We start from the raw sequence: 23798 nt of genomic DNA, 5'->3' as shown, positions 1-23798 counted from the left end.
ATCCTCAATTTTAAGATAATTACTTCCTCACCCGTATGGTTCTCTGCAGGATGTGGCGTGTTCAGGTTGGGGTATGGCTCCTGTCCAGTGTTTAGTGCCCCTCACGTGAACAGCAGTGGTCAGAAATAGAGTAATATGGTGCACTTCTTTCTGCTGTTTTATGTATTCCGTCAATCTTTAGTTTTCTTGTCTGTTTTAGAATCAATAATCAGATTTTATAGGGCAGATTATCAGATTAAAGAAAGAAGCAATGTATAGTGGAGGTAAAAGTCAGTCTTAATATTTCTAACAATAAAAATAAGCAGAAAATAATAACAGCCATAGAGGAAATATATGCAAAAAGTTTCCCCATTTGCAACCCAGACAATATTTCCTCATTCCTCATCATCCTTCACCACACATCTCTTCTCGTTCCTTCACGTCCTTGCCTGCTATGGAGTGCCTGTAAGTCTCTTCCTGTCCAGTGCTACATCCTCCTCCTCCTCATTTTTGGACATTCCTCGCTGTCCGTCTCTCCACCTCCTTCTCTCCGACCTTGATCACTCCCTAACTTCCTGTTCGTCCGGTGGCCTTCCCAAATTGTTTCCCATTATTGTTGTTTGTTTATTTTTCTGGCTCCTAGTTACGTACCGTGCCTGTCCTTCCGGTTTCCTGCCTCCGAGTCTCACCGTTATGGGGCTGTTTCACAATTTCGGCCCATCCAAATAAAAGGAAATGCTAAAATGGAGGTTTAAGTATTTGTAACTGACGAGTAAATCCAAGTACGAGGGAAAATTGTCTCTTACGCAACCATTCTCTCTCTCTCTCTCTCTCTCTCTCTCTCTCTCTCTCTCTCTCTCTCTCTCTCTCTCTCTCTCTCTCTCGTCTTGTCTCGTCTAGTGGCTATAACCTAACTCTTCTGAAAAGCTTCGTGAATGCCATTTCCCTGTGTCTAGTGGAGGCTACGAGGCCCTATAGCCCTTACCTGTGACAGCATAATTGCCTGTATCTTGCCCCGCGCCCTCACTAAGATACGGAGCGAGACAGAGAGGAAAAGAGAAAACACAAACTGACCAACTGTTGCAGCTAAATTCATACATAAATATTCATTGGGACTGTAAAACAAGACGAGGAAGGCCATTATGGATTCCAGTCAGCTCTGGGCAGAACAAACAGGTCATAAAACACCGTAAAACATAAGATTCAGAGGAACCCGGACCTTCTTCTTTCCTCCCTGAGTGGTGGTGGCGAGCTGGTTGGATGCTGCGGTGAAGTGTAGTGCGCGGTGGTGTGTTCGTGGTGTTGGCAGTGGTGATGGTGCTCGTGTTTATGGGGTGGAGGGTGATGGAGGAGGAGATGGAGGTGGAAGTGGTGGTAGTGTGGCGGAGTGATTACGGTGGTAGTACTGCTGGTGGATGTGTGATAGGTTATAGTAGTAGTAGTAGTAGTAGTAGTAATAGTAGTAGTAGTAGTAGTAGTAGTGGTGGCGAAGGTTGCAGTGTTGATGTATGAGACGAAGTGGAGGTGGTGGAGGTGGTGGTAGTGGTGGTGGTGGTGGTGGTGGTGGTGCGAGGGAGCGGTCACTGTACTGTACTGTCTGCTTCTAAAAGTGTGCTGGAAACTGGAAAGCCTTGAGTGATGTTGGTGAGGTGCGGTGTTGTGAAAATAAGCGCTAACACGACATGAATTTACAAGCAGAACAAGTGATGGTGGTTAAGTTTGATAGAATGAACACACACACACACACACACACACACACACACACACACATTAAATGCACGTATAATTGTACTTACTTTCACCTGAGCTTTATCTTGACCCACGTAAGAGTGACAACACCTGGAAAATTAAAAAAGAAAACGTGAATTTCAAAATGTAACCATAACAAAGAAGTGCTCGTGGCTAAATACGGACATATCTGACACTAATTCCCCTTTGATCTCCCCTAACAAGACCAAACAACTCAGTGATTATAGTTACACAAAATTTACATGGATAAACAACGTAGAATTCAAACCAACAAGCAAGGGGGGGATAGTATTAAGATTACATACACTAAGTATTGCAGCAGTTGTAGGTGACACATAATCTACCCTTAATCTTCCTTGATATGACTAAATATATACAAACCAACCAAGTCCGTGATGACCAGACAAAGGCATTAACAGCAGTATAATTCCATGCACCTTTTAACTTCTTCACTATGATACGAAACAATTAACCCCACCAGAAGCAATACATAAAATCTTTATATGCATGTACAGAAAAATAGGAATGTAAAGAATCGATTTTGCAACTTTTACTCAGTTTAAAGATTGAAGGTGGCTGTGGAACAAGTAAAGATGTTTTAAAGTGATTAGTATTTAAGAAAAGGTGTGCCAAATCAGAGTCACTGGTTTGATATGCACTACACGTATATCACTCCTCATCAAGACACAGGATGGCGAGGCGTATAGTCCGTTCGGGGTTTGGTGTTCATGTTCACACCAGCTAAGTCAGACGGAGAAACCTAACTGCGAGGTGCTTATTTTCCTTCTTAATTACTCGAGATTCCAAAGTGAGTAACAATGGGATCTTTTTTTTTCACCTTCCAGTCTCAGCACCTTAATTGGCCTTTCCTTCCCATACATACGAGTGATAAAAAGGAAAAAAAGAAAAGACTGAAGGTTGGGAAATTGCATTAGTCTGTTCCCCGTTAAGATAAGATTAAAGTGAGGCGTTAAGTTTCTTCTTTTGTTTCCTTTTTATCTTTTCTAGGTTGGTAAGATAGTCCCAGTGTCTCATTGGTAAAGTCCTTCATGAGAAAGTACAAAAGGAGAGTTCGGGACCAGCTCGGTGCTAGTGTTATATTTCTTGCAATCCATTACCTTTGTCTTCCTTCTTTGTTGTCGTCTTCATTGTTGGTATTATTATCATTATTGTGGGTTTAGGATTATCTTTTTTACTCTTGTTATTTTCCGTTTTATTTGGCTCATATCTTTTTTCTTCGTTTTTTTCCTTACTTTAATAACACATCCCTCATCTCACGCCACATCATTGTTATATATCACCACCACCACAGCACATTATTGCTCTCTGCATAATATCATCCCCGTCTCTTTAATCTACCTTTCCTTCCTCCCCACCCACATCCTCTTTTCTTACCCTCCCACATCCTCTTCCCCTCCCACATCCTCCCTTCCTCCTTCTCTCCCACTCACGCCCATTGTTCCTCCTGTCCCTCCCTCCCTCCTTCACCTCCCACTTCTCGGATGCCGCGCCTCACGAGGGACTGACTGACCCGAAAAGAATTCTTCTCCTCAAGAGTTGAATCACGTTAAACGGAAATGAATTCTGAAGAGAGATTGACCAAGAGAGAAAGAGAGAGAAAAAAAAGACACCATCAAGAGGCTGGTCATTGTTCCTCATGCATTTCAAATAATCTAGGAATAGTTCATTAGCTACTGACGCGTGTTAAGTAACGGTACAGGTAACGCTATACGTGGAATATTAACTTTTCCAAGAATCCTGACACTACAGCATATACGTAAGCATTCTGTGAGTTATACAAGCAGAGGAGGAATACACTACACACCAACACACACACACACATACACAAAAGTGCTTTACTAATCAGATATATTCTTGTCTGGGGAATTCTATACGAGACGAGATTTTTAAGATGAAATTCAGGGAGAGATTAATGACACTGTTGCATCTTGATATGGAGGAGAAGGGAGGGACGAGGAGGAGGAAAAGAAGAAGGAGGAGGAGGAGGGAGCTGAGGGGAAGGGGGAAAGGGGAGGTGAGCGGTGTGACATGACGAGGCTCCTGATCAGCAGTTCTAGGAAGTAAGGTTCTGGTCGTGAGGGGCCTGAGAGTGAAGTAAGTGGAGAGAAGGATGGAGGAGAAAGGAGGAGAAAAGGAAGGAAATGAGGTGGAGAAAACGAGTCGTATATTCCCTCAAAGTGGCAGTCTGAAGTTAACCACAAACACAATAACTACTTGAAAAGTCCACCTTTCGCTTCAGCTGAGACAAAAAATTCAAGGATGCAATATTTTGAGAGGTAAGATCTAACCTGCGGAGCTTTCACCCTCGTCCCGCCCGCCTGGCCTCGCGGACCCTGGCACGGCGCGATGGAGGCTGGCTGATCACCTCGGCTACGCTTCTCAGGCAGCATTTGACACGGGACCCAAGACTCTTCTATTGCGAGCAGACCCTTTCACGAGCCTCTTTAAGGAGTCTTGGGGACGGGAAGGTGGCGCCGTCCTTCGCTGAAAGCCAAGGGACACTGACGGATGATTTGTTGGTAATTGAGAACAAATATTAATGTCAAGGAAAGAAAAATGCAACAGCGTACCTTGGATAATTTTCTCTGATGGTAATGGTGGTGCTGGCTAGGGAGAGAGGGTGTAGGGGAGCAGGACATAGTGGAGGAGGAGAATGAGGAGGATGGAGCAGGAGAAAAGAAGAAAAATGCTAGTCAAGGAGTTTCGATACATGGACTGATAAACTCCTTAAATGGTGGTGTGCGAGCCCAATTCAGTTTAGATTTCAGTTTACGTTCATTCTCCTACTTCAGAACGCATTCCTATTCTATCATAAAGGTCCCATGCTTCATATGTTTTTTCCAGATCTTTAGTTTTTGTCTCTCTCCTCTTCCTTCCCGTCTGCTGCTCTTCTCGTGCCGGGAAGGCGAACGCAAACATCCATGAGACTCATTCATCGCATGGAACGACTGGGGTTATCGACCATATCAATCTCGCGAACATCCAACACCTGTCGACCTATTATACTTGGCTAGATCCTCCCGTCGACCTCGGCAGGAGGCGGCAGCGGTGGGTCTGTAAGGTCGGCCGCCCTGCGCGCCAAACCTGAGTTGCTCCCACAACACCACCCAGCCTCTTGACACACTCTCCCTCATAAGCGAGGTTTTCAGTGCAGGTCCTCATGCTCAACTAACGAGGTTCTCTGGAGGCCGACTGTTCTTCCCATGATGATAAGTTCGCCTTGCCGGCACAGGTGATAAACGGCGCACTAATGCTCCGGCCCTCGCATGGGGTCTCCTGATAGTGGAAAATCTTAATGCAAATCTGGACGGCGCGACGCGTTGGTGGTCCGGGTGGGTGAGAGCCGCTTTGTTTGGGGTCTCTGGGACCTCGACCGCCCCCAAAACTCACTGTAATACACGATAATTGGCTATTAAGTCCACTGTTCTCACGACGCCGCTTCATCACCGCCGACCATCACACGCGCGCTGTCCAGATAAAGAATACTTATGTCATAACCTCAAGTTTCCGTTTTGTTCTCCATGCGTGAGTCTGCTGGTGTCCGTTCGTTAGTGTGTGTGTGTGTGTGTGTGTGTGTGTGTGTGTGTGTGTGTGTGTGTGTGTGTGTGTGTGTGTGTGTGTGTGTGTGTGTGTGTGTGTGTGTGTGTGTGTGTGTGTGTGTGTGTGTGTGTGTGTGTGTGTGTGTGTGTGTCCTCCCAGTAGCCTAGGGTTCATGACGAGAGAATATAAACGTGGGAATCGTGAGTAATATTTATCTATTTCGCCATCATTCAATTGTTTAATTCTCAGAAGAAAGTGAAACTGGGTCGGGGCTTTTGTCTGCTTGAAGGTAAACACGTGTTGCAGTTATTAAGTGTTGTTAAATATTCATGATACTAATAACTGATAACTACAATTATGATGACACTGATAGTCATGGTGATACTAATGATGGTGGTGATCATGATGAAACTGAAGATAAGAAATTAAATAAGAGGAATGGAAAGACTCGAATCTCTTTAGTAGCATCCAACACTCTCCAACAGAACACAGATCCCAATGGTGCTCCGTAACACTAAACACAATAAGCCTCCACATAAATCCTTTCACTGACCCCTGACTAGCATCCAACATTCATACCGTGAGAATTTCAACGTGACCATGAGGAAAAGAATCATGTCCCTCACGCCCTTCCCTTCCCTTCCTTATCCCTCACAGCCTCGTGCTCTCATTAACTCCATAAATCTTGCCGTAAAAACAAGACTGCTGGCGAGGAACTAAACTGTAGGTCCTCTGTATGGCGAAGTCACAAGTAGGAGGTGTAGGGAGGCGGGCGTGTGAGGGCGTGGGCAGGAAAAGGAAGGGGTAGGGGTGCGCGGGCGTGGGTTAGGCTGACTGGGAGTCCTGCAACAATAACACAAAAGGTATCCTGTTCCCCCAGTGGACTCCTGCCGCTCGCTCCCACACTGCGCCCGCCTGATTCCCGCCCTGCCAGGCCCGTGGGAGCTGCCCGCCTCTCAGGACCTCCTCTGAGAACACGATTTTTCCTTGCTAAGACATGCCCTCATGATACTCCCGCTTATGCATCCCATGAAATATTAATAATGAGATATCACGCACGCACACACACACACACACACACACACACACACACACACACACACACACACACACACACACACACACACACACCTTGGTAAACACAATAAGCAGGTAACAACATTAATGGCATGATAATCGATGCATAAAACACTCACTTCCTCTTTATCTCCTCCTGCCACCAGTCTAGTGATCTAAAAACTTTCCACAAACCAGTCTGCACCACGAAAACACTAATACACCATCAGCGGAGACAACAACAATACCAATACAAGAAAATAGCTAGTAGGACGTTCTGCTTTAATCTATTTGGAACATAGAAAGCACTGGTACACTCTTAGGATGGTATGAGTATAGGACGAACTCTAAATATAAAGGAGGGGCAACGATAGCCATCTGGAGAAGCGGGAAAGCGATACACTCATATAGCAAAGGCCGCGACAATCCATTCATCACAGCACGAGTTTGTTGCACGCCGAGGGAAGGAGAGGGAGGGAGGATGGCGGGCTAATGGAGGAGGTAAGGTAGGGAGGAGGAGGAAGTAAGTGAGGAACGAGTGATGACAGGGCAGGAAGACAGGGAGGCAGGGTGTAGGAAAGACAGGGGAGGGAGAGAAAGAGAAAAAGAGAGGTGGAGGAGGAGGAGGAGAAGGAGGAGGAGGAGGACAAAGGATTTCACATAATGAGGTCTGGATTTGTTTTTACATTGCTAGTGTGTTTTTCTTTCATGCGTCAGTCTCTCTCTCTCTCTCTCTCTCTCTCTCTCTCTCTCTCTCTCTCTCTCTCTCTCTCTCTCTCTCTCTCTCTCTCTCTCTCTCTCATATGACCAGCCAAACGCCACCCACTAAACCATCATAAAAGAGGGAGAAAAAATCCAGTTTGGCGTTTAACTTGAAGACAGAAAAAAATGTAAATAAATTAACACAAACAAACAAGATTTCAGTTATCCCACGGCGCTCTCTCTCTCTCTCTCTCTCTCTCTCTCTCTCTCTCTCTCTCTCTCTCTCTCTCTCTCTCTCTAACATGTTTTCAGTGTTTTCTTTATCTTTTTTCTTTTTTTCCTTTTCTCTCTTTCTTTTTTACGAGGAGCCCTGTGAGCCAATAAACCACCTCAATGGAAGCAAAAAGTGGATCTGTCGGAAAACTTGAAAATGAGGCTGAAGAAAGAAGGTGTGTGTGTGTGTGTGTGTGTGTGTGTTAGTGAATGGTGGTGAGCGCTTCTGGTGCAGGTTCTTGTTGTAGTAATGCCGTTGTTCTTGTTATTGTTGCTAATAGTGGCGGTGGTGGTGGTGGTGACGGTTGAGGAAGTGACGAGGAAGAGAAACAACTGGTTACATATTTTTGGGTCACGGGACTGGGCGTTTAAAAGACGTACGGAATAAGTGGCGGAGGTGCGAGAACAAGTGACGGGAGCAGGAGGAGGAGGAGGAGGAGGAGGAGAGTTATGGGGTGGAGTCCTATAACTAGTGACGTCGACAACTGTTCCTTTTCCCCCGCCCGACACCTTTCCTTCTTCACTCCTTTCTCCCTCCCTGCCTCATCAGCCTCCCTTTCTCCCTCCCTCTCTTCATCGCACTGCCCTCACCGCCCTATATTACTTTCATATCTAAGAGATCTACATCTGTGTGGCCACGTCAGGGCAGCACCCAACTCACCACGGGGTCAGAGCGCAGCAGAGGGAGTGAGTCTGCAAAAACTTTATACGAGTCTCCCCTTGGCTCAATTTCCAAGCCTCTCTTATAGTGTCTTGCCTCCGCCGCCCCTCCCACGCACGCTCAGTCTCTCTTTCTCTCTTTCTGGAAGGTTTTAGGCGTGGATGTTCATGCTTAGTGTTGGTTACAATTTTGAGATTAATAAAGTTATCAGGAGATTAGTTACAATTAGATTTTGTGTGACATGTATATGTAATTTTGCAGTAGAGATAAGTCCGTCATGAAAATGTAGGTACACGAGGAGGTCGTTCCCCTAAGTGTCACGAGGCGGATCTGGCGTCAATCCCTCTTGGGAAAGAAAAAAAAGGGTGTAAATAAAAAGTGATGAACATTTACACGTTTTCCCACAAATATTCGTCAACCGGCGAAACTCACGACACCACATCTCCAGCTTCCATCAGACACACTCTTGGGTCTGGAGACGAGTGCAATTTTTTTTTTTTTATCTTATTTTTACCTGACCTCATGCAATGTACCCCCTCTTTTTCTTGGTCGATCACGTGACCAGCAAAATATTTCCTGTGTCACTCGAGCCAAAGTTTATCTGTGTGTCAGAGCGTTTTGAGCGTGGAGGCGGCGGCGGTCCCGTTGCAGGATCCCGCTAGGTGGCGGTGAAGGGCTCTGTCACGGGCCGCGTCTGCTCGCCTCCTCACGACTCAGCTTCAGCGGCTCCCACCCTCCGATGCCGAATGGTACTTCTTAACCTCAAACATTTGCCATGACAACGGCCCAACGCAGGGTACACGAAGGAAACGCTCCCATGATCTGTGTAAAACGTGAGTGTTCTTGTGCATGACATGAGCAAGTTTCCTCAACACCTTTCGACACGTGGAATCATCTTGGAGCTTTTCCTCACTCTCTGTCGCTTCTCCTCCTCCCATCCTCCTCCTCCTCTTCCTCCATTCTCGCCTCTTCCCTCTCCGCGTGGCTCCACAACTGACCCAAACCTGATAATCTTTCACCTGCTCGCTGTCGAAATTCTGTTAGCGAGACCCAGACAGGTGGACCACCCGGAGATGAAGGGTGAGGCAGGAGGGAGGGGAATGGAAAGGAGGAAGAGCAAAAGAACAAAACATAAAACAAACTTTTTCTTTAACCAAACACTCATTTTTTTCTTATCCAATCCTTTCAGTTTATCAAGGACCAGTTCACACTATCTTGTACTTCTTCGTTTCTAACATTTCTTTTTCTCTTTTCTATTTCTTTATTTTCTTCAAGCGGTGGTTTCAGTCATCCATGTCTTCAACTTTCCTTCCTTCTTTTTTATATTTCGTTCCATCTTTCCTTCCCCCTTCCGTCTTCCTCACCGCTAAGTATGACGCTGAGTGCCAAGTAATAATAGTGTTCCGTGTGAAGCAACAAACGCAATATAAAAAAAGACTCCATACTTTAATCACCAAAGGCGCCAACACACAACAATAATAACAAAACAACACCACGGCGACGGCGCGGGAGTGTGTGGGAAAGGAGAAGGAAGAGTATGGGATGAGGGAGGGAAGCGAGGGAGGGAGAGTGGGGTGGGGTGGGATTGGGAGATACAACTTGAACTCCGGCAATCACAGCTCACCATCTCCCTCAATAGCCGGCTCTCACTATCACCCATCGCCTCTCCCGCTAGTCGGTCCGCCTCGCCTCGCCTCACCCCGCCTCGCCTCGTCCCACGGCGTACCAAGAGGGAAAGTCACACCCGCTGAGTCTTTGCATATTAAGCAGAACTAGAATGTAGGTAGGCGTCTTCATCAATATCCTCTTCACAAATCTCTTCTCTCTCTCTCTCTCTCTCTCTCTCTCTCTCTCTCTCTCTCTCTCTCTCTCTCTCTCTCTCTCTTCGCCTCCTCATTTGTTGTTATTCTTGTTCCTCCTTGCAAAAAACACCAAACAACTCCACTATCTCGTTTTCTTTCCGTCATTGTGTTAAATATCAGACATTGCCATATACGGACTTTTGCCAGGCACTTCAATGCCATGTACTGTTTTTGCCATATTTTCCTTCGCTCTTCAAGGTTGGAATTTCTTGCACAGCGCAGCGATTTAGCGATGGCGGCGTGTTTCGCTCTTACCCACTCGCGTGACGGCGGTGAAAGTCGCTTGCCATCGCCTATAGCAGTGACCGGTTTCCAACATTATCAGATGCGAATGAGAAGTGAAATTATACTTTACCACACCATCTTGCAGTATAAATTCGATGGCCCTTTACTAAAACTGGCGAACGTACACGGAAAATAAACCCACATTATCGCCTCGCCCATAATCTTGTCATCGCGTTCCAAACTCTGCATACTCCTGCCAGTGCTTCTGCTGCCGCTCCTGCCGCCGTTGCTGACCCCTTTACCTGTTGACCCGGAGGAAGGGGAAGGCTACTCTTTCATATGTGGCGGCGACAAGTATAAAGCAGCAGACTAAGCCCTATACTCTCTATGCTCGCTCTTTCACTCCTCCCTCCTTTACCGCCCCTGCAAAATGGACACACTAAAAGCCTGCCTGGCCATAAGTTACCTCAGAGAAAAGTTGACCCCACTGAAAGGCATCGTCACTATAAATCAGTCTTTTCACCGCTGAGAGATCCGGGAGATAATGTTTAATTAAGGTACTGGTCCGTGCTGAAAGCCTCTCCCTGCCTCCCTCTTCCTTGCGGGAGCGTAATATCTTTTAATATGGTAAGCGGTGAGAGATTGAGCTGAACCTTGAGAGAGAGAGAGAGAGAGAGAGAGAGAGAGAGAGAGAGAGAGAGAGAGAGAGAGAGAGAGAGAGAGAGATCCCAAATACCCACGTGACAACAACAGCTCTCCCACGGCAAACAACAACGGAGAAAAAACAAGAAGCAGCATCAACAAGTATTTCATGGACGGCGCATCGTGATGGGAAGGAGCTACTGAGTTACTTGTTCATGACTTGAGCCGTGGCGGAGCGAGTGGTGCTGCTGATACTTATAAAACTTAATAATCAACCGCACGTAGGAGGCGATGATGAAGGCGTGAACTTGAGGAGGAGGAGGAGGAGGAGGAGGAGGAGGAGGAGGAGGAGAGAGAGAGAGAGAGAGAGAGAGAGAGAGAGAGAGAGAGAGAGAGAGAGAGAGAGAGAGAGAGAGAGAGAGAGAGAGAGAGAGAGAGAGAGAGAGAGAGAGAGAGAGAGAAGAGAAGGAGGAGGATGCCATTTATTGCTAGTAAGACGCTGTTTCTGGAATTCAAAAAGCACTGAACTTCAGATATCTGTGCATCCTCTTTCTTATATTCCACATTGCTTTCCTCCTACTCCTCCTTCTCCTTCTCTTCTTCGCAGGCAGGCTAGGAGTTCAGACGCTCCCGCAGAGACACGGAGAAGAGTAAAAGAGATTCTGGATGGATGTAAACGTAATTAGGGAAGGAGGAATAAAAACATAGAAAAGGAATGTTAATGAATAAAAAGAGACGGTAGCGGTGTCACAAAGGAATTACAAATGACTTAAAAAAATAATAGAGGCGAGATCTGGAGAAGTGTCATTATTTTTTTTTCCTTCTTAATAGTGATGTTAGATTTTCGTTTTAAAGGTGTATGAATAAAGGTTTAACACTAGCAGGTACAGTGCAATGTGAACGTTAACTAGATGTAGCTTCTGTCTCGCTTGAATGGTGTGTGTTACAGTGTACGCAAATAGACAGAGCTTCCTGCGCTCAGTTAAAGGTCCGAGCGCGGCTGAGAGGAGAAAAAAAAAACGGTATTGTGTGACAAAACAATAACATCATTACGGAGTCCCCGCCTTGTCCCGGCGAACTTCCGTCACGGCACCTCGCGCCACACACACAAGACGTCACCTAAAACACACACACACACACACACACACACACACACACACACACACACACACACACACACACACACACACACACACGGTAACTCTGCTTTCAACTCATGATAAATCGATGTCGTGACACACACACACACACACACACACACACACACACACACACACACACACACTTGCATCACACACTCACGCAAACATAATCAGCAATCCCATCATTCTCGAATCTATTCAGCCACCATATATTCCCCCACTTAGCATGTTGCTGCAAATTTAGGTCATACTAAAAAAAATATATATCATCATTGTTTAACTTGATACAACACTAGCGGCTTATCTCTCCCCGACCCCCGCCCCTAACCCCATCCCATCTCACGGAGGAGCAGAGGGCATGCGGTGGGCGAATCTAGGGCGTGGGCGTGTGTTCCCGCCCACACCGGAAGGGCGTCTCCTTCCAGCGTGGGTGGGGGAGCTGGAGGTGCAGAGGGAGGGGGAAGGAAAAGAGGAAGGCAAAGTGGGAGGGAAAGGGGAGCAGGACGATCTGAAGTCGGTATAGTTTCTCTCTCTCTCTCTCTCTCTCTCTCTCTCTCTCTCTCTCTCTCTCTCTCTCTCTCTCTCTCTGTGTCTTTCTTCTCTTACTTCTCTTCCTCAATCTTCTACGCTTCATTTTTACTTTTCCTGTTATTCTTCGCTTTTTTCTACGCCCTTGTTATTCTTCTGCTCTTCACTCCTCATGCATCATTCCCCCAAGGAGCTTCCGATACACAACACTGGTCTGGTTAAGAAAAACCTTGAGGTAACTTCCTTCCCTCCCGCCTTACCTGGACATTCACACCTATCTTCCACAGGCGAATTGCAACAGCTAGACCGAGTAGCCTCTCTCTCTCTCTCTCTCTCTCTCTCTCTCTCTCTCTCTCTCTCTCTCTCTCTCTCTCTCTCTCTCTGACGTTTCGTTACGTATCGTTTGTGTTCATTCTCCAAGCTGCACGTAATGAATCGCCTGAACGAAGATGATCGAGATCCCGGGAAGAGGAAGCGCCTCTCCTGTACGTTTTATCACAATGGAAGAAAATGGAGGGAGGGAGTGAGGAAAAGGAGGAAGAGAGGAAGGGTGGGAGGGAAGTAAGGAGGGAGGCAGGGAGGGAGAGAGATGCAGTAGACAGAGAGACAGCGTTCCGGAGGGTGTACAAGAGACTACAAAGTCACATGTACACAGATTACTCGGCTGTCATTCTTCCCCTCACCTTCCATCCTCACACCTGTTGTACTTCTGTAATTAGCAATCCCCGTCCCTCTTCCTCCTCCACCTCTCTCACCTGGATTCCTCTCACACCTGCCACGCCCGCCCTCCTACCTTTTCTCCTCCTCATCCACCGCGTCGGCGTCCCAGAAACACACCTGTCGGCGGCACCTGAGGCATGCCTTTAAAAGACTCCAGCGACATAGTACAATTAGGTGATACTAAAAACGACGCCCCATCCTTTAGAAGCTCCTATAGCTCCTTTAGACACGGTATTAGTAAAGGTACTTTTGAATGCGTCTTTTTACGAGCGAGTGGGCACACACACACACACACACACACACACACACACACACACACACACACACACACACACACACACACACACACACACACACACACACACACACACACACACACACACACACACACGTGCAATGATTTGCGTAAAATAAAAATAAAAATCCAGAGAAACGTCTTTCGTTGTGCGTTTCACATTTTTTGTATATATTTTCAATGAGGAACCAAAGCACTGACACGTAGAGAGAGAGAGAGAGAGAGAGAGAGAGAGAGAGAGAGAGAGAGAGAGAGAGAGAGAGAGAGAGAGAGAGAGAGAGAGAGAGAGAGAGAGAGAGAGAGAGAGAGAGAGAGAGAGAGAGAGAGAGAGAGAGAGAGAGAGAGAGAGAGAGAGAGAGAGAGAGAGAGAGAGAGAGAGAGAGAGAGAGAGAGAGAGAGAGAGAGAGAGACGTAATATACACACAAACTGAGTGGAAAGGTGATGCTGTGAGTTGATCTTTTGGTCTTTCTGTGAGGTCCTGTTAGGTATGTTAGGTTTACAGTTTCCTCTCGTGAACCTGATGAGGGGATGGGTGGAGAGGAAGGGAGGGAGGAAGAGAAAGGAGAGGAGAGAGAAGAGGGGAGGAGGGTGGAGAAAGGAGGGAGTAAAGGAGTGTAGCGTCTCTCCTGATAACAGTAGTTCGTCTTAGTGGGGTCTCGTGATGAGAGAGAGAGAGAGAGAGAGAGAGAGAGAGAGAGAGAGAGAGAGAGAGAGAGAGAGAGAGAGAGAGAGAGAGAGAGAGAGAGAGAGAGAGAGAGAGAGAGAGAGAGAGAGAGAGAGAGAGAGAGAGAGAGATGACAAAAGAGTGAGAGATGAGTAACTGCAGCCGGAGATAGAAAAAAATAATAATAACAACACGCGAGAGAAGAAAGTCGGAACGGAGAGCAGCAAACAATTGAGTGACGGGGGAAATATCGCCACGCCAGCCATGGTGACACTGTGCGGGTTTCACTCCCTTCACTATATTCACAACACCCTCATCATCATCACCTTAGTAACTGCACCGTCACCTAACACTCACACACACTACAGCCGTCCAGATCACAATACTTAACACGCCTTGTAACACACTACACCTGTATCATAACACACTACTCGTATTGCGTCACCATACTCACACTGACTACCTCATTCAATACACTGACTTTTGCAACCTCACTCTGTCTCTCACTCCTTCCCTCATCCTTTCTTGCCCACCACCTTCACTATACACTGCCGATACTCTTAATGTCATCGTAACACCCCCATCTTACTGAAAGCGCCTCTATCAACACCATACACGGGCAGCACAATGCCTATGACACGCAGAATCAACATATGCATAACACTTTATAATAAGCGGTGTTTTTAGAAAGATAATCAGTGTGTAGTCACTTTGTCATCGTGATAATTTTGCCCATTTGTTACTTTTTTCCCTTAGTCTATGGACAAGCTGTTTTGTCCTTGTGGCGGCCGCTATCAAAAAGGTGAATAGCTCCAGCCTTCTTTTCAGAGACGAGATAAAAAAAAAAAAAAAAAGCGAGCTAGAACACCTGAGCGGGGAAATTACCTGAGCTCACACACCTGGCAGCCCACTCACACCTCAGTGATGAGGTCAATAAAATAGGAAGGTAAAAAAAATGGTGTTGCTAATACTGCATTCAGGCCAAACCACGCTAGAAGAACCACGCACATAAAAAAAATATATATATATTCCACGCAGGAAATAATGAATGATGATGTGGAAGAAGTTAAACAAGGGTAATAAAAGACAACAAGAAGGTGAAACACGGAAAAATCAGTCTCTACAAATTTGTCATAAAAAATGAAAAAAAAAAAAAAACACGAGCTGTGAGGTGAGAGGAAGCTAACCCGAACAAAGTAAGTCCGAACAAGTCTGAACAGAACATCGTAACAAGTGAGAACGAGGAAAAAAAGAACAAAAATAGACTCCACCCACCCACCTATACACACACACACACACACACACACACACACACACACACACACACACACACAAAATACCAGTGATGTTATCTGAAAACCCAGCAACTATATCACCCGACTTATTCTGGAAGACACTGTGTACCGGAGTGTCTGCGAGGCGGTCGGCAGTCAAAATAAAATACACGAATAATTCAATAATTTCTGGCGTAGACACCCATACGAGGTGATGGGTTAGGTGTCCAGGACTGAGGAATAAGAAGGTGGAGATGGAACAGGAGGAGGTGTAGGAGGTGTAGGAGGTGCAGGAGGTGTAGGAGGCAGGGACAGCAGGGGAGGCAGGCGCGGCGTGAGGCAGGCAGGCATGACAATAACAGTCTGAAGGACGCGGTGTTGGCGGCAGGCGACACGCACGACCGACCCGACCAGGATTATCTCCATCCACTCTCCATCCACTCCCTGCCGCTCCTCCGCTCCACAACTACCATCACCACCTCCACCTTCTCTTCCTCATCCACACTTTATCCACACTCTCCCTATCACTATACCCGCAAATTCGCCACCATTTCATCCACACGTCTGCTACATTGGCCTCTCTGCTCTCATCCACTACGCTGCATCCAATCACTCATCCACTACAACTTGACGTCCATTCGCACATCCACTGTGGCGGACTCCCTTGCTCCAGATGAGATGCTATTTACAAAAAAAAATTTACTGAGAATACATACAATATTCACTCAAATGGTGATGTGTTGAGCTCCTGCAGCAGGTGGAGGCTATAGCAATCGTCTTCCTGCTCCCACACCTGCCTTCCCTCTGCTCTCATGAAGGGAGGGAACGAGTCTAAGATGTGAATGAGTAGACAAAAGGGAAGGAATAAAGGAACAGGGCTGTGAAAGTTCAATGTTGATTTCGATAACACGAAAAGATACATTCAGTTTAATGAGAATGGAAGCTCGTGGTGATTCAGAGGAGAGTGGAAAGGGTCTAGTGGTGGTGGTGGTAATGATGAGGGTGTCACGTGAAAGGCACTAGTAAGAGGGCCGGGAGGAGAGGAAAGAGAGAAAGGGAGGCTGATGATCTGGCTCGTTAATGAAGTCATAGGAAAGCCTTGGAACCTTAGATCGTAGACAAAGATAGTTTACTTGTGTCTGCGGGTGGAGATGGAAGGAGGAGAAGGGAAGGAGTGTGTGGCGAGCTCGCGCGTGCACACACACACACACAAGGGGACTAGACCGTGACCATTGCCGGAGAGCTGCGAGCCTCCTGTCCCCCCTTAACTGCAGCGAGCGCCTCAACACCCCAGACACCTGAATGCCGTGCGGGGGCGTGCAGAAACTCCAGGATATTCTTAACAAGGTGGAATTTTGAACTAGTATGGGGCAGCGGGGTGAGTGTAAAGGATGGCGTGAGGAAGAGACGAGAGCTGATGTTATTCGAAGGCAATGTGACGGATAGATGGAGAACTAACTTTTATCTCCTCTTGCTCCTCTTCCTCTTCCCTCTACTCCTTCTTCCTCTTCCTCCACTATACATTTTCTTTCTTCCAACCATCCACATTTTTATCCAAAGCAAACGCTCACCGGCACATTCATCACATTCTTTGTCATCATCCCCTGTAATTCTTTTATCATAGCTCTCATCTCCATTCATCCCAAAACTTTGTCCATTGCGGGAGTGAGAGGAGGAGGAGGAGGAGGCAGTGGCAGTGGTGGTGGTAGCAGCGGTGGTGACAGCGGCGGCGGCAGTGGCAGGAGGAGGGTGGGCGGGGACAGGGGAGTTCGGAAGGCACGTACGTATCTCAGTAAAAACGTCTCAGCTGCGCCTGCCTCCCTCACTCAAGGCGGACAAAAACACCACAGTCTCCCTGCAACAAAAGATCACAGAGGTGTCCAGGCTCCTCTCGCCGGGACCGCAAGGCAAAGACTATTAAAGTTCAGCTTCTCTTTAATACGCGCAGGAGAGTAACCAGGTGTTCCGTTCCCAGGGTAAAGGTGCGTCTTTCATTCATATTCCTCGCTGCCCTCGCGGATTTTGTGCAAACGTGTCTTTCGCGCGGTTCCGTTGCGGCGGTGGTGGCGGCGGCGGCGTGTGTGTTTCGCTCGAGTTAGATCTGGTAATTACTGTTGTGGTTTCGCGGCGGAAGGATGAATGTCGTACAGACGCCCATTACAGGTTATGTTCAACTTAAGAAAACACTGCACTAGAAATGGCTGGAACTTTAAACTAAAATACACAAGAAGAAAATAAGTAAAACCCACGTACTCTTACCACACAAAACTCTCCTACTTACCATTTCAACTTTACCTCCATATGTAAAAATGAATGTGTTTTTTTTAGGTAAACGGTCTTCAAGGAACTGTAAGGCTAAGCAGTCTGTGTTGTAATGATTGTGTTTGTGTGGCCGTGTGTAGGCTCCGCGCTCCACGGCTGTCTCTTATATGCCTTGTCTCTTCCTGTCAGGTCACTCGGCGGGAGCATGTGACGAAGGTATGGTTATAATTCTGCGTCCTGTTGACACTAACTCGGGGGTTGCTGGTGTGTGGGAATGTACTGCTTTACTAACGGAGAGAGAAAGAGAGAGAGAGAGAGAGAGAGAGAGAGAGAGAGAGAGAGAGAGAGAGAGAGAGAGAGAGAGAGAGAGAGAGAGAGAGAGAGAGAGAGAGAGAGAGAGAGAGAGAGAGAGAGAGAGATTGCATTCGTGTAGCATAACAAATGAAGAACGGAATGAAGCTAAACTTTCCCTTGTAAAGTTGAACAGACTGACTGCATACTAACAATGTGTAATTAACCACTGACCAGTTATTTATTACCAATATGTCAAGTGTGAGAAGAAAAAAACACGCAACACAATTACATATATAATAATCCACCCAGCAATTACAATGAAACCGGAAAATAATCAAGTAAACACAGATCTAAAGAAAATGTCAGATCAAGAAAACAGAGAATTAGTGTTCTATATATTTCACTGCACTTTGCCTCTCTTCCCTTCCTTCCTATCTTTTCTTTCTACCCATTTTTCATTTTACCTTCGCATTATCTCTCTCTCTCTCTCTCTCTCTCTCTCTCTCTCTCTCTCTCTCTCTCTCTCTCTCTCTCTCTCTCTCTCTCTCTGACCAGACTCACAGATATTATATTCAGCACACAACAACGGCGACATTAATCTTTACTACCAAATAGAATGTTTTTTTCTTCTTAATCAGGTTCTTTAGATCAAGACTCAGGAGCGTCCACAGAAGGGAGACAGGTGAGGCAGCGGTACAACTAACAGGTGATACAGGCAATGGGTTGATTGATTAACTGATGCTAGTAAGAGGGGCCGCGAAAACTGTGGTCGTAAATACTAACACAAGTATTGCTAAAATATATATATGACAAAAGCCATAGTGAAATTACTTTAGTTAAGCAAAAGAATGGAGAAGAGAATTAAAGAGATACATTGACACACAAAAGTAATATTAATCTTGTAAAATCAGTACAAGGATTGATGAATTAGTTACTCCACTCTTGTGGGCTCGTAAACATTAAAGGCATTACTGTAACAATTTTAAAAAGAAAAAATAGCGTGGCATTAAAATAATTTTACATTCTTCCACGTAAGAGGACAAAGACAACAAACCAAGTCACACACAGGATCAGATCAACAATGAACAAACATCGAGTCATAAAATTTCACAATTAAAACACGGTCGGTTCCATAAGAAAAGGCAAGAAAAAACACACAGAGCATTATTTTTTTCTGTCCGTCAACACCACCACTACCATCACCACCACCACCAACAACAACAACAACACCACCACCGCAATCACCAACAACACAAGCGCATGAAGAAATCACTCACATAGAAAGTACATTACCCTTCTCATCTGACAAACACATAAATAACAGTGAACTTATCCACCTAAAGTTACTAAGGTGTTCACGGCGCCACCTTAAGAGAAATGCCAACGCCTAGTCTTCATTCCTACTACTAGATTGCAAAGGTGCGTGTAGCCGTGTTCACATCTCATTCCATTGTTACAAGATGCTAATAAAAACGTTGTACAGCTTAGATGCAGTTAGGTATTCATCTACCTTTATTCTCGTAAGCACGTATGTCTGTCTGTCCATCCAAACTTCTAGAAACTAATATACATGTCGTCTGAAATAGAATCAATTAAGTGTCTATCTCTCTAACTGTATTACTAAATGTTAAATTACAAGTCTCTCTCTCTCTCTCTCTCTCTCTCTCTCTCTCTCTCTCTCTCTCTCTCTCTCTCTCTCTCTCTCTCTCTCTCTCTCTCTCTCTCTCTGTGTGTGTGTGTGTGTGTGTGTGTGTGTGTGTGTGTGTGTGTGTGTGTGTGTGTGTGTGTGTGTGTGTGTGTGTGTGTGTGTGTGTGTGTGTGTGTGTGTGTGTGTGTGTGTGTGTGTGTGTGTGTGTGTGTGTGTGTGTGTGTGTGTGTGTGTGTGTGTGTAGGAGAAGAACCTTGACTTATGTATTTTTCTTTCCTTGGATTTGCTGACGAAGGACTTCTCTCCCCCCTCCCTCTCTCTCTCCCTCCTTCCCTCCCTCTCTCCCTCAGTGTGTGTTCTCTCCAGGGCGTGAGTCTTCACTGCCTCCTCCGCCCCTTCCTCCTTCCTCCTCTGCTTTCCTTCCTTTGTCTCGCCTCTCTTTTCATTCTCATCTTCCTGCTTTCACATTCATTCACTCCTCCATTTTCTTCCCTTACATCACCTCACACACACACACACACACACACACACACACACACACACACACACACACACACACACACACACACACACACACACTGGTGAGAGAGAGAGAGAGAGAGAGAGAATATGTAAAGCTACCTTTTTTCTTCTCTCTCTCTCTCTCTCTCTCTCTCTCTCTCTCTCTCTCTCTCTCTCTCTCTCTCTCTCTCTCTCTCTCTCTCTCTCTCTCTCTCTCTCTCTCTCTCTCTCTCTCTCTCTCTCTCTCTCTCTCTCTCTCTCCCGTGTATTGATGCAAAACACAATGCAAAATTTCAGTGAGTCTTTCTCTCTCCCACTCTCTCTCTCTCTCTCTCTCTCTCTCTCTCTCTCTCTCTCTCTCTCTCTCTCTCTCTCTCTCTCTCTCTCTCTCTCTCTCTCTCTCTCTCTCTCTCTCTCTCTCTCTCTCTCCAAGTTACATTTTTTAAACGTCTCATCTGAACGTACATGACAGTCAAACATTTTTCTTGTATACGTAGTCACGAAAACTTTCTCCCCCTCCTCTTGTTCCCCTTCCCCCTTCCCTCTCCAGCATCTTTCTTCCTGCACGCTCAGGAGGAGGAAGAAAGGGAGCTGAGGAGTGGAGCTGAAGGGGGCAAGACCAGTAAGAAGCGGAGAATGAATGGATGTCACCTAAGCGGGGCCCAGACAGCGGGAAACTCACGTGCCGTTTTTCCCCTCTGGCACGGGCGAGCCTTACCGTGTGTGTGTTCACTGTTTGATCTGCTGCAGTCTCTGATGAGACAGCCAGACGTTACCCTACGGAGCGAGCTCAGAGCTCATTATTTCCGATCTTTAGATAGGCCTGAGACCAGGCACACACCACACCGGGACAACAAGGTCATAACTCCTCGATTTACATCCCGTACCTACTCACTGCTAGGTGAACAGGGGCTACACGTGAAAGGAGACACACCCAAATATTTCCACCCGGCCGGAGAATCGAACCCCGGTCCTCTGGCTTGTGAAGCCAGCGCTCTAACCACTGGGTGTGTGTGTGTGTGTGTGTGTGTGTGTGTGTGTGTGTGTGTGTGCTGAGGGTAAGCAAGTGACGAGGGTGATAAGTTACTGTGTTTGCAGGCTCTCTTTCTCTTCCCGTCTGTTTCTTTTCTCTCTTTCTGTCCGTCAGATTTCTGCTTTTCTCGAAGTCTGTTTTTCTTTTCTATATTCCTTGATTTTAGTTTTCCTACAAGTAAACATTCAAACGAGAGAGAGAGAGAGAGAGAGAGAGAGAGAGAGAGAGAGAGAGAGAGAGAGAGAGAGAGAGAGAGAGAGAGAGAGAGAGAGAGAGAGAGAGAGAGAGAGAAAGCGCATCCCTTCCCTTGTCTTCCACTAAGAAGCGTGCAACTCGCGCGCCCTCACCTCTTATTGAAAACGAGGCGCTGAACGGAGAGGGAGGAGGAAGTGGAGAGGGGCGGGAGATTCAGTAGAAGAGGAGCGTGCGAGGCTGAAAGAGGAAACCAGGGGTGAGGAGGGGGCGGTGAAAAGAGGCCACTAGCTAGACCGGGGGAGAAGTGGGCTCGAAAGAGGGGTGAAAGAGGTAAAGGGATGCACAGGGAAGGTGAGGCCCCCCAAGGACAGGCCAAGGCACTGACAGGGTTAGCAGCCACTACCCTTCAACATTCGTGACTTTTCAGAACGTTTCTAGACTTGCCATAAAATTAGTTGGCTAGTTTACGACGGGGAAGAGGCAGAAGTGATGATAGTGGTAGTACTGGTGGTGGTGAGGGGATGGGTATGGTGGTGATGGTCGTGGTGAGGGAGGTGGTCGCGAGTTATCTTCTCCCACACACTTTTTCTCTTTATCTTAACTCGTCATCTATGCAGATAGGAAGACATCTTTCAGGTCTGAGCGGGAATGAGCCTCAGTGGTTTTGTTGGGTTTTCATGCTCTCTCTCTCTCTCTCTCTCTCTCTCTCTCTCTCTCTCTCAACACCACTTAAACATTATTTCTACCAAAACTAAAGGCAAGGCATGTGAATAAATATATACACAAGAAAAGATAATGTGAAAATAAGCAAGAGGAACAAGAAGAGACGACAGGAGGAGAAACACACATAACAACAAGGCAGGAGAGAAGAATCTGACCTGTTGATAGTGTTTAGTGCAGAAGGAAGGTGAGCTTTCTCCCGACTCGTCTATCGCCCTGGAAACTATGTGAGGCAGCAAGTGTTCAGCCCGTCCCCGCCGCCCTACTCTGCCTCCTCCTGCACCAACATCTTTTCCTCCCCCCTCCTCGCTTCCCTTCCGTCTCCTCCTCCCCATCCTCCATCCCGCCCCTGCACGCCCAGCCCGCGGCCCAGGGTGTGGCCGCCGGGGGCCCCTCACCTCCCCGATGGACCGGTAGTGAGACATGATCTGGCCACTAAAACCTACAAAAACAAAACCTACTCCTCTCCCGCTTTCCTCTGAAGGTCACTTTATTCTCCAAGACACGCGTCCACTTCACTTTTTCTGTGCATTTTCTCCTTCACCCTTTCGCTCCATTATTTTTTTTCTGGACTAATCGTATTTGTTCATATGCTTGTTTCTTGGTGCTTCTGAAAGACTAACAGTTCTATTCAAGTCCGTCATGTGTGTATAGCAGTATTATTAGCTTAGGAAACAAAATAAATCAATCATACTATGTACAGCACGTATAATATACATTTTTGGTAGAATACAAAGAAAACTTCCTGAAATAGTTTGCAAATTTCAACCACGCTCTCTCTCTCTCTCTCTCTCTCTCTCTCTCTCTCTCTCTCTCTCTCTCTCTCTCTCTCTCTCTCTCTCTCTCTCTCTCTATATAATTTAAAACGAATCTAATATTCTCACTGCCGCTGTTTTTAGTGTTTTCCTTCTCGGCCTTGTTCCCATCCTGAGTTGTCTCCGATGAGGAGAGGCACACAATCGGAGCACCAAATGACAGTGTTCACAGACCCCCGCTGCTCTCCTCTTGCCCCTGCTCCGACAATTTCTGTGTTTATCCGTGTCGGCAATTTAACTTTGCTTTCTCTCTCTCTCTCTCTCTCTCTCTCTCTCTCTCTCTCTCTCTCTCTCTCTCTCTCTCTCTCTCTCTTGGGGCACTCAGTTCTAGATAAACATTATTATCGAATAGAACCATCCCAAGGCACGTTCATCTGTGCCACCTACATCGACCAAACTAGCATTCTTCCTTCTCCTCCTCTGCCTCCTCTTCTTCTTCTTCTTCTTCCTCCTCCTCCTCCTCCTCCTCCTCCTTCCTGCTCCAACATCTCAGTAACTTAGATGTTGGTGCCATTATTATTACTTAAGCCTTATCAGTCCTTTATCGCGTGGATTGGAAAAAGGAGGCGGAGGTTTGGACAGCCAGATTACTCTCATTAGGGGATCGCGTCTATCTGGATTTGGGATCTCAAGACATTAGGCCAAAGTTAGATTCCACTCTAATCAAACGCCAGGGCCACTTGAATAAATCTACCTCGTTACGTACAGTGGGCAGCGGTTGGGTTTTGGGTTACGGTAATCTGCCTTAATCCACTGCCGATGAAAGCCACTCCGGTGATTTACAAATGTTATGTTGGGTCGACGTTTCTTAGTGATTGTCTTGATTCTTTTTTTTTTTTTTTCTTCCTTTTTTTTTGGATCTCGTCTCTCGCTCTCACTCGGTGCTAGCAGATCCTTATCAAAATCTTGTTCGCCGCTTAACTCTCATCAGTGGAGAGTTACTGACACACACACACAGACACACACACACACACACACACACACACACACACACAC

The 23798-nt window shown here is 46.4% G+C and overlaps 1 protein-coding gene across 12 annotated transcripts in view; it reads left to right on the top strand.

The window, feature by feature from the left end:
* Positions 1-23798, top strand: part of LOC123504023 (paired box protein Pax-5-like) — a 169158-nt gene that overhangs the window by 35165 nt on the left and 110195 nt on the right. For 10 of the 12 annotated variants that reach the window (XM_045254242.1, XM_045254241.1, XM_045254238.1 and 7 more), the window contains exon 3: positions 17786-17812. The exons of the other annotated variants lie outside the window; for them this stretch is intronic. In XM_045254242.1, the coding sequence (XP_045110177.1) occupies positions 17786-17812 (27 nt within the window). The remainder of the gene's footprint in view (positions 1-17785; positions 17813-23798) is intronic. 12 annotated transcript variants of the gene reach the window in all.

The sequence above is a fragment of the Portunus trituberculatus genome, chromosome 15, assembly GCF_017591435.1.
Source record: "Portunus trituberculatus isolate SZX2019 chromosome 15, ASM1759143v1, whole genome shotgun sequence".
In the NCBI taxonomy this organism is placed as follows: domain Eukaryota; kingdom Metazoa; phylum Arthropoda; class Malacostraca; order Decapoda; family Portunidae; genus Portunus; species Portunus trituberculatus.
This window is presented reverse-complemented; position numbering and strand designations above follow the sequence as displayed.